Genomic DNA, 17,233 nt, shown 5'->3' with positions numbered 1-17,233 from the left:
AGTCGCTCGAGATTCGATAACTATGCAATGCATCTTGAAGATCAAATAGTGACATCGCATGTGCTACTAAGAAACCATTTCTTAAATCACATCATGTACTCTGGCCAGAGATTCGTCATACTAATATCTCCTCAGATCGCATAGGATATCCACACTCGCAAGTATGTGGTGAATCCTTGACAACAAAGCATCGACTCCTATATGTGTTGTAACTGTACCCAATCCCGACACCTGATGACCCCAATAGAGTCGGTAAACGAGTCAAAGCACAGTACTAGCATATAGAGTCTCAATGATGTCTCAAGTAGTAAGGACTAATGGTGTACAACCAAAACCGCAGACTATATCCACTCGATAAGTGATAACCACTTGGAAAGTCCGGATAGGGTAGTTCGATCATTCATCATATGAATATCCATTTGCATGCTTCGAACATCTCTATGTTCCTTACCAATGAAACGTGGTACTCTGCATCGCAAATGCTAGTCTCAAGCTCGAGCGATCCTTATCCTTATTATCGGACGGCTCAATCGACTAGGAACAGTGTAGAATATACAGTGACTATAAGATGTGTTTCATGATAGACATCCCCATGTTCTACCACATCTTACATACACTATAGTATATTCAAGGTCTTTATCAAAACAACAATAGTATATCACAATATAACAATATGAAGAAAGATAAAGTCATTGCCATTAATAAAAGTGTAAATTATATTAAACAAAAGATTGTTTATACAAAGAGTCATCAAAGCCCTTAGCTACAAGTTGGCTCACCGGGCACCCACTCTTTCACGAATCTCATATATGAGAGTAAGAGTGAAGAAAATCTCAGAAGAAAAGACAATCAAGAGCCCTTTCCTGTTCCCCTGTATGATGATCAAAACTTTACCAGGCGAGATCCAGAACCACCGGTCGAGAATAATGATCCACTCAGAAATTTTGATGCTGCACAAATTCCTGAATAAGCATCTCAACACCTCAAGAGTCAAATCCTGTTGGACCATTCTTCTGATGGAATGGAGATCATCCACCCGATGTGGTCATAGGTGAGCCTTCTGCCCCTCTCAGGACTAGAAGGCGAATGATTGATGAATTTTTGCATGAAACTTTTATCTCACAGCTAGAACCAAAGAAGATTGATGAATCATTTCAAAATGCAAGTTTTATAGAAGCCATGCAGGAAGAACTCAATCAATTTACCAGAAACAAAGTATGACACCTAGTCCCTTGCCCAAAAGATCAAAATGTCATTGGGACCAGATAGGTATATCGAAACAAATTGGATAATAATGACACGATTGTAAGGAACAGGGATATATACAAGAGGAAAGAATTGATTCTGATGAATCTTTCTCGCCAGTGTCAAGACTTGAAGCCATTAGAATCTTCCTAGCGTATGCAGCCTATAAAGATTTCAATGTGTACTAGATGGATTTCAAGTCAGCATTCCTAAATGTATTACTTCAAGAAGAAGTCTACGTTGAGTAGCCTCCAGGTTTCGTCAATCCAACTACACCTGATTATATATTTAAACTTGATAAGTCTCTCTATGGTTTAAAGCAGGATCCACGAGCATGGTATGATACTCTTTTGGAATTTTTACTTGACCATGATTTTGAAATAGGAACGGTCGATTAGATCTTGTTTAAATTTTCTAAATGAGATCATATACTGCTCGTGAAAATATATGTAGATAACATAATTTTTGGGTCAACTAACCCCAAGCTGTGCGAGAAATTTTCTAAGTTGATGCAAAACAGTTTGAAATGAACATGATGGGTGATCTCAACTTCTTCCTTGGATTGCAAGTCAAACAACTCGATAAGGGTATATTCATTAATCAATCCAAGTATGCCAAAGAATTAATCAAGAAATTTGAAATGGAAAATTGATCAATTGCATCTACCCCCATGAGTGCAACAATCAAGCGAGATAAATATGGAGGGGGAATATCGATCAAGGTAACAATGTATCGCGGATTAATAGGTTCCCTAATATATCTAACAGTTATTCGACCATATATCATGTTTTTAGTATTCTTATGTGCTAGATTTCAAGCCGCACCAAAACAATCACACTACACTGCTGCTAAGCGCATTCTTAAATATCTCAAGGGCACAACTAACGTGGGTCTTTGGTATCCCAAGGATTCCAGCTTCAATATTACTGGTTATTCAGATGCATATTACACAGGTTTCAAGATTAATCGTAAAAGCACTAGCGGATCTTGTCAATTCCTTCGAGATAGACTGATACCTTGATTTAGCAAAAAAAAAAAAAAACAAACATCTATATCCACCTAGACCGATGAAGCTGAGTACCTTATAGCAGGAAGATGTTGTGCTCAAATACTGTGGATCCAACAGTTACATGATTATGGGATCCTGTGGAGTGAAGATCCAATCTATTGCAATAATGCAAGTGCTATTGCAATTACCTACAATCTAGTGATGCATTCAAGAACAAAGCACATCGATGTCAGACATCACTTCATTAGGGACCATGTGTTGAAGAAAGAGATCAAGCTCGAATACATTTCAACAGATCTATAGAATGCTGATATTTTCACAAAGCCTCTTCCAGACGCTAAGTTTTATTACTTCCGAAACATTCTTGGCTTCGTAGATTTAAGATAATATGCATCATGTTAGGGGGAATATTGTTACTAAGTTCATGCTCTCTTATGATCTCTTGGTCTCACACATGCTTGTATGCTCCTGATTATGTCTCACACATTCTATAAATAGAAGATTTCCCGAAGAAAAAGCACAAGAAGATTTTTCACTGGAACTCAAAAGATCTCTCGCATTCTTAAGCAATCTCCTTGAGCACTCAAAGACTCCGTGTCCACATTGCTCACACTAACCCTCGCTCACCCAGAAAGTTATCAGATCTTCTAGGATCACTCAAGGGTTTGATAGTTTGGATCTGCGAATTCAAACTTAGTTGAAACTACTACCAGTTTGATAAGAGATGCGAATCTTATTTTGTTGAAATCTAGGAGTTCCGAATTAGGCAGTGTATAATTCTTGATTTTGGAGTGGGTGTGTTACAAGACGTTGGAATAAGCCAAAGTCTTCTAGTGATTTCTTTTCTGGGTAGAAGAAGGAGAGATGTAGAAGGATTTAGCCTTTGAACTTTCATATATCTTGTGTTCTTTATCTTTCTTCTTATTGTTATACTTGCTTAAATTATCATAGTGATTTAAGTCAACTTTTTTCACTGAAGATGTTTGAACTCATTCCGCACTTCTAAGTTGTTCAAATATTTTCAGAAGTTGAGAAATTTGGTTGAGTGGATTAACATTCATTCAACCCTTTGTTTATTTTTTAGAATATTTTTAGAGTGTGTATTCACCCTCTCTACATACACACCCGATCCCCAACAATAAGTTTAATTGAGAAACTTACCATTAGATTATCCATACCATATTGCTCCAATTCCAATCTGAATTGGACCTATTAGACCCACTAAAAATTATATAATTTTTATATTTTATTAATATACACTAAAATAAGATGATTGAAAGCCCAAGACCAATTTGCTAGGTATATGCTAGGATATTTTGTGTTGAATGGGTTGTAATAATTATCAAATTATAAAGTGGGCTTGGTTTATAGCCCGTTCCCACCCCATGAGATGTATCCCTATTTGCCATGGATATTTTATTGAAAATATTTGATAGTGGAAGATCAATATTTGAAGATGGTGGGTCATGATAAATTATGCATATCCAAGACATGTAAATATTGGAAGCTTATGTAATTGTTGCATTTTCATCCCGTGCATTCCCTAGGATTGGACCTAGGCCCGTGTTTGGCTCACACAGGCCGAATAGTTTTGGTGCGATTGATCATCCTTGTTAATTTACTGTTTATAATATATGCATGATATATTATAAATAATGAGTGTGTGTTATTATTTTATAATAACAAAGTTGCATGAATTCGGCAAACATACGATCAATCATGGTGAGTTTTAAAATTAATGATGAGACCATTTCAAATTAAAAACCCTCATTTTGAATTAGATTCAAAATTTATATCAAGCCCAAAAAAGAAAATTATAAATTTGTTTATAGTTTTCATGTCTTTCATCGACAATGGGTGCATGTTGAACGCTACCTGTATTCAATGCTCGGCTCATATTATTGGGGGGGCTTGGATGCCGGAAAGCTGTGACATCCATTGACATGGTGATGTGAACTACGTGAAACTCCCATGACTTCGGCTCATATTATTGGGAGAACTCATGGCGACCGTCCATTAAGGCTCGATATTGATGGGTAAGGCTTGACACGTAAAGATGGACGAAGTCATATTATTGGGTCCTAATCAAGAGTGAGACAAAAGTTTACGTAAGGGTTGCATGGAGATGCAATTGGAAACTACCTTTTAGGAATTTTGATTGGCTGATATTATTCTGGATCATGATTAGCTAAATGGACCTTACGTACCTACTGAGGAAATGAGTTTCCCGTTTTTCACTAGAGGGTGGTGAAAATGTCAAAACAGTGGGAGCATAAAATTTATAAAGTAAAAGTCCATACTTTATATCTTACTAAATATTTCAAAGTAGTAATTAACATTTATCTGTAATTATTTTACAATACAAAATTTTTGACATGTCATCAATTCGCAATATGTTATCTACAATACTCGACAAACATATACTGATCGGTCCAAATTACCTCAATTGGCTAAGAAATGTGAAAATCGTCTTGAATTCAAAAATAATAGCATATACACTTGAGAAGTCGCCCCCTGCTGAGGTTCCGACTGGATGTGTTCTTGATGAGCTACAAACTTACAAAGATTGGTGTGACCATGACTTAAAAGCCAAGTGTTATATGCAGGCTTCTATGTCTGATGAGCTGCAGAGGCGTTTAGAGGATGCCAAGAATGCTGCTGACATTGATTTGCATCTCAAACAGCTTTTTGGTGAGAAAACACATCCACACATTCCAACTTTATATTAACTAACCACTACACACATTTTGTGTGTGTAATATAATCATATGAAGATTATGTATTGTGGATTAAATTCTTGATAATAATTTCCCCTTTTTTATGGTCATGTTTAAGAATATATAGTATGTATCAAAGGTAAAAATATGTGCAGGGAAATTATAAGATTATAAGGAAAAAGATATCGCAAAAAGTAATTATTAATAGGGTTCTTGATTTATTTATAATTGACCGAAAAAAGCACATGCGTCGCATTTGTGATACAATACAGAGTTTTGATTAATATGATTTGCTTTCCACTACTGCAGGATTGACAATTAAAAAAATAACATGATGAAATGGTTAAGAAAGCTGGGTAGTGATCACTAAATTTTGTCCTGCCGCATTTGTGATACAAATATATAGTTTTGATTAATATGATTTTCTTTCCACTACTGCAGGATGAACAGTTAAAAAAATAACATGATGAAATAGTTAAAAAAGCGAGGTAGTGATCACTAAATTTTGTCATTCGTGTCTTTCTAGTTTTATTGAAAACAACCGAGGTATTTCTAGGATCATTAAAACGATTATTATGTGATTTCTCTTGCATTATAATCTTAAAATATTATGAACTAAATTGTAAATTAAAGTATTCCTCAGTGAATTCAATGTAATAAAAAATATTATACATATACATTGTTTGATTTATGATATGAGATAAATGAAAGACAAGTTATAAGTGTGAAAAGAAAATGGAAGATAAGAGTAATAACATAACATGATAAATTATATGGTGTTTGATATGATTTTAAAATGATAGATTAATGTTTTGAATCATATTGTAATGACCAAAATGCCCTTACCTTGTATTAATTAATGAATATTCTTGTAACAACTAAATAAAAAAAATTTAATTGCACTACATTAAATAAATAAATCATAAAATATAAATTAATCAATAAAAAATAAATTAAAAATATAAACTATATAAGTTTTTCATAGACTTGAGTAATAAAAATAAAATTTTATAAATATTTAGTTTCAGATTAGATTTTCATTGTATCATTTATTTTACTGTAAAGAAAATATATATAATTAATGAATTCTGCATCATGTCATTCATTTTACTGATTACAAAAATGAAGAGTGGTGTTTAAAAATCAATCAATAATAAATAAATTGATATTTCTTAATAAATTTATTCAAAAATTTAATAAAAACATATTTCAACTTTCAACTATATTAATGATTTTTAATATTAAAAAATAATAAAATTAATAATAATCGAGTGCAAGAAAAATATATAAGATACCATTCTGGATTCATATGTTGGATGTCGTGGAAAAACTTGGATCATCCTTGAACTCAGGCCGGACAAAGGGCAGAAAAAGGACATGTTAGAAGTAATAAATTATTATGAAGAGAGCTCCTTAGTCTTTACACATGACATTTGTTTGAGAATAAAGTGTCGAACTCAAAATTTAATATTAAAATCAGGTAGTCATCTTTAATAATAATAATAATTATTATTATTAATATTTACGGTTATTGTGGCGGTTATAATTATAATTATTATTATTATGTTAACTTTATATATTTTAATTATTGATTTGTTTTTAATTATTTTCTACATTGAGATTTGCAGATGTGTTACGATATGTATAGTCTTTGAAGTTGAGATTAGATTAAAGCATTTAAAGTGTTGTTACCATACAAAACCTAACTTGGTAGATTGCGGAAAAGGTTTGTGTCGTGTCGCGCGATGAGCCAGAGTTGGTCATAAAACAGCTCATAAGATCTCTGTGCTTTCTAAAATTAAAATGCATTGTAGGCCATCTTTATCATCTTCAAACATATTTCCCCAATGTCTTACGCCAGATTGTTGAATAGTTTGATTACTTTGTGCCCAAATGCACCCTGTGTTCCCAAACATACCACTAGCTAGCGTTTCTTGCCTCCCGTGTTGAACACTGAAAACAGTTCTCTATTAATACATATAGATTCAAAAGACGTGAAGAATTAGGAAGCAGATCTCTTAGGTTGTGCTTGGATGTAAGTATTTCAAATCCATGGATTTCGATTATTATTTTTGTGTTAATAATGAAATATAAAAAATTTTAATTTATAACTTAATTATTTACACATTACTTATGGGTTAAATGGATTCCAAATCATCATTTTGTTGGTTGAATTTAAAATTCATCATAACTATCACGAATAACCATACAAACATAAAAAAAAAATGGATTTGGTGTTTATGGTGTTACTTTTCTAAAGAACAAAATTGTATTTGAAATTCATAGATTTGAAATATTTATATCCAAACACAGCCTTAAAATAAATGTAAGTTCCTAGGAAAGAAGCTTCATGCATGGAATCTAATCGATATACAAAATAGCAGTCAACCACTAGTAGAATTTCTGCATATTACTTCGCTATTTTTTACTTCGGCAATCACTATTACCGAAGTAATACATAGTTATTTACTGCGGTTATAAAATTAATGAAGTAAAATATATTTTAGACTTCGTCAATTAAAAAAAACGGGCTTCACTTAAATTTTAAGTGACTTTTTACTTCATCAAATTTAATTTGATGAAGTAAAAAGGTGAAAATAAATTTTTAATTTCTATTTGGCGAAGTAATATGTTGATCTGTTTAAAATTCGTGATTTTCATTTTCTCGATTAACTTTAGACCCCAGCTTCGTCTCCCCCTTTCTCTCGATCTCCAAGTGCAAATCCATTTAGGGCTTTTCCATTTGTCTCCCCCCTTTCTTTGCTTCGTTCCAGCTTGCTCCCCGCTTATGCACATTCAAGCATGTATGTATATATGATGCATCGGAGTTTCGAAAGATGTTGAAGGCGGCGACATTGGCATTGCGGGTCCCGAGCCCAGAAATCCCTTGTAGTTCCCGTGGTGGAAGCAATTTCGTCGCTTATTCTCGCTGGCATCTGAGTCTCAAGCTACACAATCGTCCTCGATTCACTTCTTCCACTGTTCAATCGGTGGGCCTCTCCTCCGCTGTTGGATCCTCCCCCGAGCTTCGGCCCTATTCTCGCTGGTGAATAGCTTTTGGTTGGTCTACAGCCTAAATTAATTTCTTTGTCAATTTGAAATTATTGTCGATTGGCTTAATATATTATTCTTCGTTATGTCTCTAGTTATTCTTTTAATCATGCTTACATCTGGAGCTTGAGGAGAAAAGAACACCTGGAATGCAAGACAATGGGCGACGTCCTGGGTATCATGCCTGAATCTGGTGTTCTATGTCAGAGAGAACCAGCTCACTTGGTGGATCAAAACGAACCTTTGGATAAGTTTCTTTTGAACCAAAGATTTCACCAGTCTTTCATGGAATTTGCCGATAGGTGCTTAGAAGTCCTCTGTTAAAGTACATATTGTTTCTTCTATTGACATACAACTGAGTTATGTTCTATCTATGTAGCTGTTTGGCTGGGGAAAGTGTCCATTTCTATGAAGAGGTGCAGCAGCCCGACAAAAGAAATATTGAATTTAAAGTTGTTTCTGAGTTGAGTGCAGAGTTTATTGAATATGAATAAAAGAAATATGATGTAGTTAGATAGTACTAATGATTTCTTGCATACATGTATTTATCCTACAGATTGGGATGATAGATAATATATTGAAGATCCAAAATGATGTCAAACATGAGGTATTGCGATTTGCATCATATGACATGTTTTCAGTTGTTTATAATGTTTTATGCTCTCTGTTTCTAACATTTCAGTTAGAGGAGATCCATTTGGGAGCTATAAGAGAAGTAAAAGAAAAAAGTGGGGTGCGTAATATTACTTATTATTAGCTAATTTCACTATGATCAGTCAATTCCTCTATATCATACTGTGCTTAGATGTGAAATGTGATATGTATTTCGCTGTCGTGCCAGATTGCTACTGAATTTTTGGAAGTTGTAGCTTTCAGGTAAAAAACGAACTGCTTCATATGCCTATTTAGAGAGATATGCCCATTTTTTGCTTCACTTTCCCATTTAGTCTGAGATTTCGTCATCTTGTGAATTAGTTAGTTGCCTATTTAAATCCTCATTCAACTCACAAATGACTTCTATGATTTTTTCTTAGCATATTGCTTGGATGTTGCTGATGTGTTCCAATTTCAATAATTTGAGCTCGTTCGAAACTTGGCTCGAAACTCGAAATGAGTTCTTTTGGACTAAAGTATACGCTGAGTTAGATTTTGATTCATTTGTTTTAATGAAAGTGATAGTAGTTGGCCCAAAATAAACAGAGGATTCATAAGGATACATCCCAAGATCAATTTAGTCGATTGTATTTTATTTCTCTTGTGCATACAAATTTCAAGTCCCTTTGGTTTTACTCACTATTTTTTGCTATCTAAATTTATTATGTAAGACATTCCATTTCATTATACATTCAAGCTGTTGAAACACTGAAAGTTTGTAGCCAAATTTATCATGCTGTTGAAACACTGAAAGTTTGTCTATTGTATTGTTCTGATAATCTCATGTAGGTGGTCGAGTTGTCTTCCTTTTTTCCTCCTTGGTGGGAATGTAATCAGCCCTGTTGTGGGAATGTAATTTAGGTGAAATGTGAGTTTATTGATCTTCCTTTTGTGTACAATTAGAATTTAGAACTTTATCACGCTTACGAATATATATCTGATGATGGAGGTCAGGGCAGAAGTTGAGATGGCACTGATTGATGCAGTTGCAAACATCATTGGACTACCATTATGGAAACTCTTCGGTGGATTTTCAAATGAAATAACAACAGACATAACAGTATAGTTGCTTTCATGTTCAGCTAGAAAGTGTCGGTCTCCATCGCAACCAACGAAGCTCTGTTCACCAATCTACCTCGTAAGTTTTCTTTCATTTTAGGTTCATTTTTCGCTTTATAATCCATATATGGATCGCAAGTGCTCGATTTCTTCTACGTGATCTCCTGAAGATCAGAATGTCATTTCTCTAATACGCATCCGATTTAACCGGCGAACGATCGGAGATTTGTTTGAAGAGTTTTCAGCTGGTTGCAGCATCTGCTAAGTGCATTAGGCGAAGAGCATGTGATCGAGTATCTGGAATCATATCGAAGAGATCTGATGAGAAGAATCGGAATTTTATTTTTTTAGTTAATGAATCGTTTGACTGATTTTTAAGTGTTGGGAAAAGAAAAGAAAAGAAGCGGTTACCAATCGTTGGTTCCATTAATGCAAGCTTCTGGTACCACCTAATTAATTTCTTAATTTTCTGAATCCGATTATCCATATACCTACCGACCCACCCTCTGATTTCTTTCACAATAGTTTTCAAGAACACCCATCCATTCATATATTCACATGGCATCATACTCTTCTGCTCAATACATACACACGGTAAACTCATGATGTACATATCATTACCAGCTTTCTTTTCTTACTTCTTTGCATATGTGATGGAATATATATTTGCATATTCGAAAGAGATCGATTGAGATACGGATTAAAAACTCTAATCGATGGATTCTTGAGGTGTAAATAATTTCATATTTATGGCGAACAAATTAAATAATACTGAATTTTCCTAGTACTAACCATATGTTTATTGTAGATTATAATGGTTTAAATTGTGGATATATATGTATATATAATTGAACAGGTACAACACTTGATAGAGAAGTGCATGACGTTTAACATGAGCAAAGAGAATTGCATGGAAGCACTCTCTAGACATGCAAATATCTAGCCAGCTATTACTTTCACAGGTTTGTGATTCAGTACTGCTGTGCTTTATTTCTGAAATTTATTGGAATTTTTTTCTTTTTTTTCCTTTTCTTGAGGACAGTAAAAAAATAACCCAGTTGAACATTTGAGAGTTTATAGTTTGGCTTTGGTTTAAACAGCAAAATCTTCTCCACTTTCGCCTCTTCTTTTATAATTCTACTTTACTTTGAGACAAAAATCTCTGTAGGATTTTATTTTTATCTTTAATACAATGTATAAAATAATAATGACGACCACATAATTTTCATTTTTGAGTAAATATAAATATTAATATTAGATACCATTCGTACACACACACGCACAGGTGAATTTTACCCGTTCTCAGTAAGTTTGGAAGATGCAATATATATACATCGATATATATCCATCACCTTCACAATGATAGAACACCACGATGCAATTAACTCCAACACCACTTGCATAAATGGAGGTGACCCATTCTTTTTGAACAACCAATTCACAGAGACAACTAGGAAGGTATTGGTTATGTTAGTGAAATAGAAAGAAACAAATACAGGGTATCTGTTGATGCCGATATATGAAAGTTGCCGTAGTTTAGATGATGTAGAAAAAATAGCGAAAGAAAATCTTGCGGATGTAATAAACATTAAACTTGCTAAAGTTGGAGTTCTTGGAGCTCTTGAAATTATTGATCTATCAAGTGCATCAGGGTATTTGTGTTAGATGGTAAAATACGAGGACATTGATTACTAACTAGAACAAGTCAATTTTACATATTTTGGTTTTTTTTTCTATAAGGATTTAATTTTACTGATGCAGATCTACATTGACTCACTGATGGAGAAGAAATCGAGACGATGCATGGAAAACTATAGTGACCAAGGAGGTAGTAGATTATGTTAATAATAGAATAATGATTTGATTGACTCCTCGAAATTGTCCTTGGTATCTTTGTATGCAGGCGTTATCCCATGTACTTCATCAAGTTTATTGTCTATCATTGTAGGCCAAAACAATAAGTTTCTACTTGCATTATCATCTCAAAAGCTTTATGCCAATAGGAGATGGTTGAATGAGAAAATCCACAGTTGGAGAAGATGATGAGTTTCCTATTGACATTGATCTATCTTTTTTTACATTTCAGTTTGCAGGATCCATCAAGAACCAATATTACAGCCAAGATCAATTTGATGAAGTTAGAAGTGAATGGAGTGAATTCGTCTACTCCTATGTAGGTGCCTAAATGTGTCGTGCACGTTGGGATAATACTTTGTTTTGTCTCTGTGGATACAATTTTAGTTTTTTTAAAATACTTGTGGATACATGCATATTTTCGGGTTATTTTGGTGAATATACTTGTGGATTTATGGATGTTCGTCGTTTTGGAATAAATGTTGTAGTCATATGTATTCTATTGCTTCGAAAATTTTAGTAATCGACAAATATGGAAGTAAATTATTATATTCTACTTCGTATATTAATCAAAATACCAAAGTAAAACAAATTCTATTACTTCGAAAATTTCATTAATAAACGAAGTAGAAGAATGCATTTTACTACGGTAATATAGGAAATTAACGAAGTAAAAGATATTATATCACTTCGTCTGTTAATGAAATTGATGAAGTAAAAACTATTCTATGGCTTCAGTATTTTCATTAATAAGCGAAGTAGAAGATTTCATTTTACTTCGGTGATAAAAGAAATTAACGAAGTAAAACACAATATTTCACTTCGTATATGAACCGAAGTATAATCATAGTTGTTACTGCATTAAATTCATTAATTAACGAAGTATAAGCATATGTTTGACTTCGTAACTTATGAAATGAGCGAAGTAAAATATATGTTTTTACTTTGGTATCGGTCCAATTCTGCCCCCAAAAAATAACCAAAGACTTCGGTAATTTAAGGTATAAGACTTCGGCGATTAAGCGAAGTAAAAAAGTACCCTATTACTTCACGTGACACTACTTCGGTAATTAAGTTCCTACGACTTCGGTTATTAACCGAAGTCTTATGCAATTTTTCTACTAGTGAACAATAAAAAAAACAACCATTCATTAATGAATCAAACTGATCAAACCGAGTTAAATATGGTAATGATAGACTATAATTAATAAATATGGGGAGTTATCTACCAGATGCCTTCAAAGGATAAAGAGATCTTGAGATGAAGCAAAAGTATACTAGTATGGATTGGGCCCACAAAGAGGAAAAAAAGAACAAGAATATCAATTAGACATTTAGACTATACTAATAGAATGACCCTGAAGGAATTATTTTGTGTAATAAATCTTCAGAAATTGCTTATCCATATCACATGGTAGAACATAATGTAACAGCTAGCCCGAGGTGAGGGAAATCACGAGAATAAATATGAAAAAGAAAATCAAACCAAAGCTTGAATTGCTGGAAACAGATCAAATAAGGAAAATTATTTAGAAATGTAGTTGATTATGAGTTAGCTAGACAAAAATGTAGATGGGTTGAGCATTCACAAAAAAAAACTATTTAAAAAAAGAAAAAGAAAATCTAACCAAAGCTTGAATTCAATAAGATCGTACCAAAATGATATTGCGGTTGCAATTCTAAGCTTGCAATTATACTGGAAAGAAGCTCTTTTGCTTCAACATGAGACGCATGCTGATTAAAGTTCAATGTTGACAGGTTCCAACATGAAAGGAAAGAGCAGACCAACATGCTCAAATCTAAATATTGAAGGAAATCTGCAAGTCTAGCTCCCTGCTCCAGGCTAGGCATGGAGGACTGACTTAACTGTTGTTGGGTTAGCAATTGCTGGTGTTAGAGTAAATGTCCTGCAAGTCAACTGTTGGCTGAAAATTTTATTGACTCAAGTGTAATAAATAATTTTTATTTTAATATAATTATTTTTTTATTCAATTTTGATATTTTCTTTATCTGCATACCTATGCAAGCTGCATAGATAAAGACCTTGAATATACTATAGTAAATAAATATGAGGTTTTACATGTGATGACAATCATGAAACACATATTTCAAATTACTGTATATTCTAAATCAAGTTCCTAGTCGATTGAGCCGTCCAAAATAAGGATAAGGATCACTCGAGATTGAGACTAGAATCTGTGATGATGTGTACCACGTTTCATTGGTATGGACATAGAGATGTTTCAATCATACATATTGGTGCTCATATGATGAGTTAACTGAACTACCCTCCCTCGGACTTCCCAAGTGGTTATCATCAATCGAGTGGATAAGTTTGTGGTTATGGTTGTATATCATTAGTCCTAACGACCCGAGACAACTCTGAGACTCTACATGTTAGTACTATGATTTGAATTGTTTACCGATTCCATGAGGGTCATCAGGTGGTGAGATTGGGTATAGTTGCAACACATGTAGGAGTCATTGCATTGTAGTGAGAATTCACCACTCACCTACGGGTGTGGATATCCTATGTGATCTAGTGAGATAATAGTGCATGGAATCTATGACCAGAGTGTAAGATGGTAGTAGGGGTAAAGTGTTTACCTAGTTGCACATGCGATGTCACTATGTATTCTCAAAGATGCATCACATCGTTATCAAAATTCACATGCAACTCTCGATGAACCAATGGTTGCAGATTCGATCGGGATATATGAGATGAAAGAACTGTATTGTACGTTAATCATAATCGATTGGTTCTTGCAAGTACTATCAATGAGGGAATCATGGGACGATACTACTTAACTCCATGATTCGATGGGTCAAATCAGAAATGAGTTCTGACATTCTTACGATCAAAGAGTTGATGCATAGAATGAGACTAATAAGGGTAAGCTCATATAAAGGACAAAGTCCTAAATCACAAAAAGTTGTGAACCCACGGCTAGCTATATCTCTGAACTATTGAGGGTCACACAAGTACTGATTTTCCTGTTCTCGTTGAGATAATAAATTCAAAGAGTTGAATTTATGATAAAAACAAATTTGATTGGATCGATATATAAGCTTATAAATGAGTTTATAAGAACTTATAGAAATTTTGAAAGCACTGTAAAAGGCTCACGAAGCATATATATATATAGATATATATACGATATATATGGATATATAATGATATGTATATATATATATATATAGAGTTCTTTTATGGTGTCCAACACTATATGCCCACCATGTACAATAGATGAGTTGACCGGTACAATAGATGAGTTGACTTGTACATGGTGGACATGAAGTGGACATATAGTGTTAGGCACCATAAAAAAGCTATATATATATATATTATAATATATATATACACACATTATTGTTTCAAATTAATGCATGCAAAATTATTGAAACTGAGTCTTAAAGAAAAGTGTCGGCAATTGCAATTCTCAATTAAGAATTGAAAGAGAGCGTCGGCAACTCCAATTATTTCACAATTGAGAAGCTCTCAAAAGGAGAGGCGGAAGCTTTGCATCTTCTTGCAAACCTTCGGCCACCCAAAAGCTCAATTGAAGAATTGATTCCATCAATTTCTTCATTTAATCTCAATGTAAATTTCTTCTTTCTTCTTAAATGCGATTTAGAAAAGGAACATAAAATCTAGTCGTGAACTTCATTTGAAGATCGAAGAAAGGAGATATTCCAGTTGATCATTCGTAGGAATATAAAACAAGAGCTATTTCCGTTAGTCACGGAATAGTTGGAGCCAACTGAATTTATTCACCGAAGGTATATCTCATAACACATTTGAATGATCTTTTAACCATACGAGTGTCCAACTATATTTTGAACGTCAAAATAAAATTTTTAAAATTTTGCTGTGTCTTGGACACGAGAAAAACGATATACCAACCGTGGTATCAGAGCCAATTTTTCTATATTGAATGGTTAATTTTATGTTGGGTTTTTTTTATTTCTAACCACATAAAAAAATTCAGAAAAATCGTAGTGCTTTAAATTTGTGTAATTTGTTATTCTCGAATTTCTACAGTACCGTGATTCATGAATTGCAATTGCAATTCACGATTACTATTGAGACATAATGCACGGGCCCAATTGTTAATTGCAGCATGGGTCCGTACAGCAAAATTGCAGGCTGCCCGAGTTGTTCGGGCAGCGTACGGGTGGTGAGCTGCCCAGAAAAGCTTCGGGCAGCCTCACCTACGGTTTTTCGAAAAGAGTTTTGGGTCGATGCGATTTTTTATAATTTAAATTAATTTTGGTACAACTGAAATTTTGCAAAAATTTGACAAGTTTACCCTTAATTAATTTTAAATAAAATTATGAATATTTTCTTATAAAATAAATAATTAGAATATGATTTTAATTATTTATAATAAAATGAGTTTTACAAGAAATTAATTATTATTGAATTAATTGAAAATTAAATTAAAGAGTTTATTTAATTTGTTAATTCATTTAAAAATTATGACGGTTAGTAATAAAATTACAAGATATATGACTTAATGATTTTATAATATATGATATTATATGCATAAAGGATGATCGAGAGTCATGACCAATGTGCTAGGTGTATGTTAGGATATTTTTCATGTCTCCAATGTGCTAGGTGTATGTTAGGATATTTTTCATGTCTAAATTTGTATAATTTTATTTGATAAAATAAAAGTGGGTCTGGTTTATGGCTCGTTCCCACCCCGTGAGATGTATCCCTTATGTGCCATATCTATTCTAATGTAATTATTATAAATAGTGGGAGATCAAGATTGGAAGATGGTGGCTGAATGATCAAGATGAAGACATGTAAAATATTGAAAGCTTATGTAATAAGTTGCATTTGCATCCTTACATTTACCTAGGATTTGGACTTAGATCCATGCTTGGCTCGCATGGATCTAATAGTATTGGCAATCGATCATCCTTATTTATTTAATTGTCATATTATGATATATATGATATATAGTAATATGCGAGTATATGTATATTATTAGATAATATAGTTGCATGTACCGGCAAACATACAAAATCATGGCACACGATTTTAAATAAAATGATGAGACAATTTCAAAATTAAAATCCCTCATTTTGAATATTATTCAAAATTTATATCAAGCCACAAAAGTAAAAATTAAAAGAGTTTAATTTATTTTTGACTTTCATCAACGGTGGTTTCATGATGAACGCTATCCGCGGTCAGTGTCTGACTCATATTATTGGGGAGACCTGGATGTCGGAAATTTGTGACTTCCACTGAAATAGGTGATGTGAATTGGGTGGAACTCCCATGACTTTAGCTCATATTATTGAGGAAACTCATGGATACCGTCTACTACGATTCAACATTGATGGGTCGGCTTGACACTCGAAGATAAACGATGTCATATTATTGGGTCCTTATCAAGAGTGAGGCGAAAACACGTAGAGTTTGCATAGGGATGCAATTGAGCTCTACCTTTTAGAAATTGTGATTGACTGATATTATTTGGGATCATGATTGTCTAGATTCGACTCTACGTGCTCACTAAGGAAATAAGATTTCTCGTTTTCATCAGAGGGTGGTGAAAATATCAAAATAGTGGGAGAAAAATTTATAAAATTAAAGTCCATATTTTATATCTTAAAATTATTTTAA

The 17,233-nt window shown here is 33.4% G+C and overlaps 1 protein-coding gene across 3 annotated transcripts; it reads left to right on the top strand.

Moving 5' to 3' along the window:
* The first annotated feature begins 7,674 nt into the window (after positions 1–7,674).
* LOC140893087 (uncharacterized) lies at positions 7,675–11,926 on the top strand. Of its 3 annotated transcripts, none has more exons than XM_073302155.1 (11): positions 7,675–8,017; positions 8,118–8,324; positions 8,402–8,486; positions 8,579–8,629; positions 8,705–8,755; positions 8,864–8,898; positions 9,466–9,537; positions 9,631–9,814; positions 10,592–10,697; positions 11,497–11,563; positions 11,822–11,926. In XM_073302155.1, exons 1-7 carry the CDS (start codon positions 7,809–7,811, stop codon positions 9,530–9,532), a joined length of 705 nt encoding a protein of 234 aa, XP_073158256.1. In that variant the 5' UTR covers positions 7,675–7,808; the 3' UTR covers positions 9,533–9,537; positions 9,631–9,814; positions 10,592–10,697; positions 11,497–11,563; positions 11,822–11,926. The 3 variants fall into 3 exon arrangements, with proteins under 3 accessions (XP_073158256.1, XP_073158255.1, XP_073158258.1); XM_073302154.1 differs by having other exon boundaries at positions 9,466–9,544; XM_073302157.1 differs by lacking the exons at positions 8,705–8,755; positions 8,864–8,898; positions 9,631–9,814; ... (1 more) ...; positions 11,497–11,563; positions 11,822–11,926 and having other exon boundaries at positions 9,466–9,545.
* The last annotated feature ends 5,307 nt before the right edge of the window (positions 11,927–17,233 follow it).

This window comes from Henckelia pumila, chromosome 3 (assembly GCF_033568475.1).
Source record: "Henckelia pumila isolate YLH828 chromosome 3, ASM3356847v2, whole genome shotgun sequence".
In the NCBI taxonomy this organism is placed as follows: domain Eukaryota; kingdom Viridiplantae; phylum Streptophyta; class Magnoliopsida; order Lamiales; family Gesneriaceae; genus Henckelia; species Henckelia pumila.
This window is presented reverse-complemented; position numbering and strand designations above follow the sequence as displayed.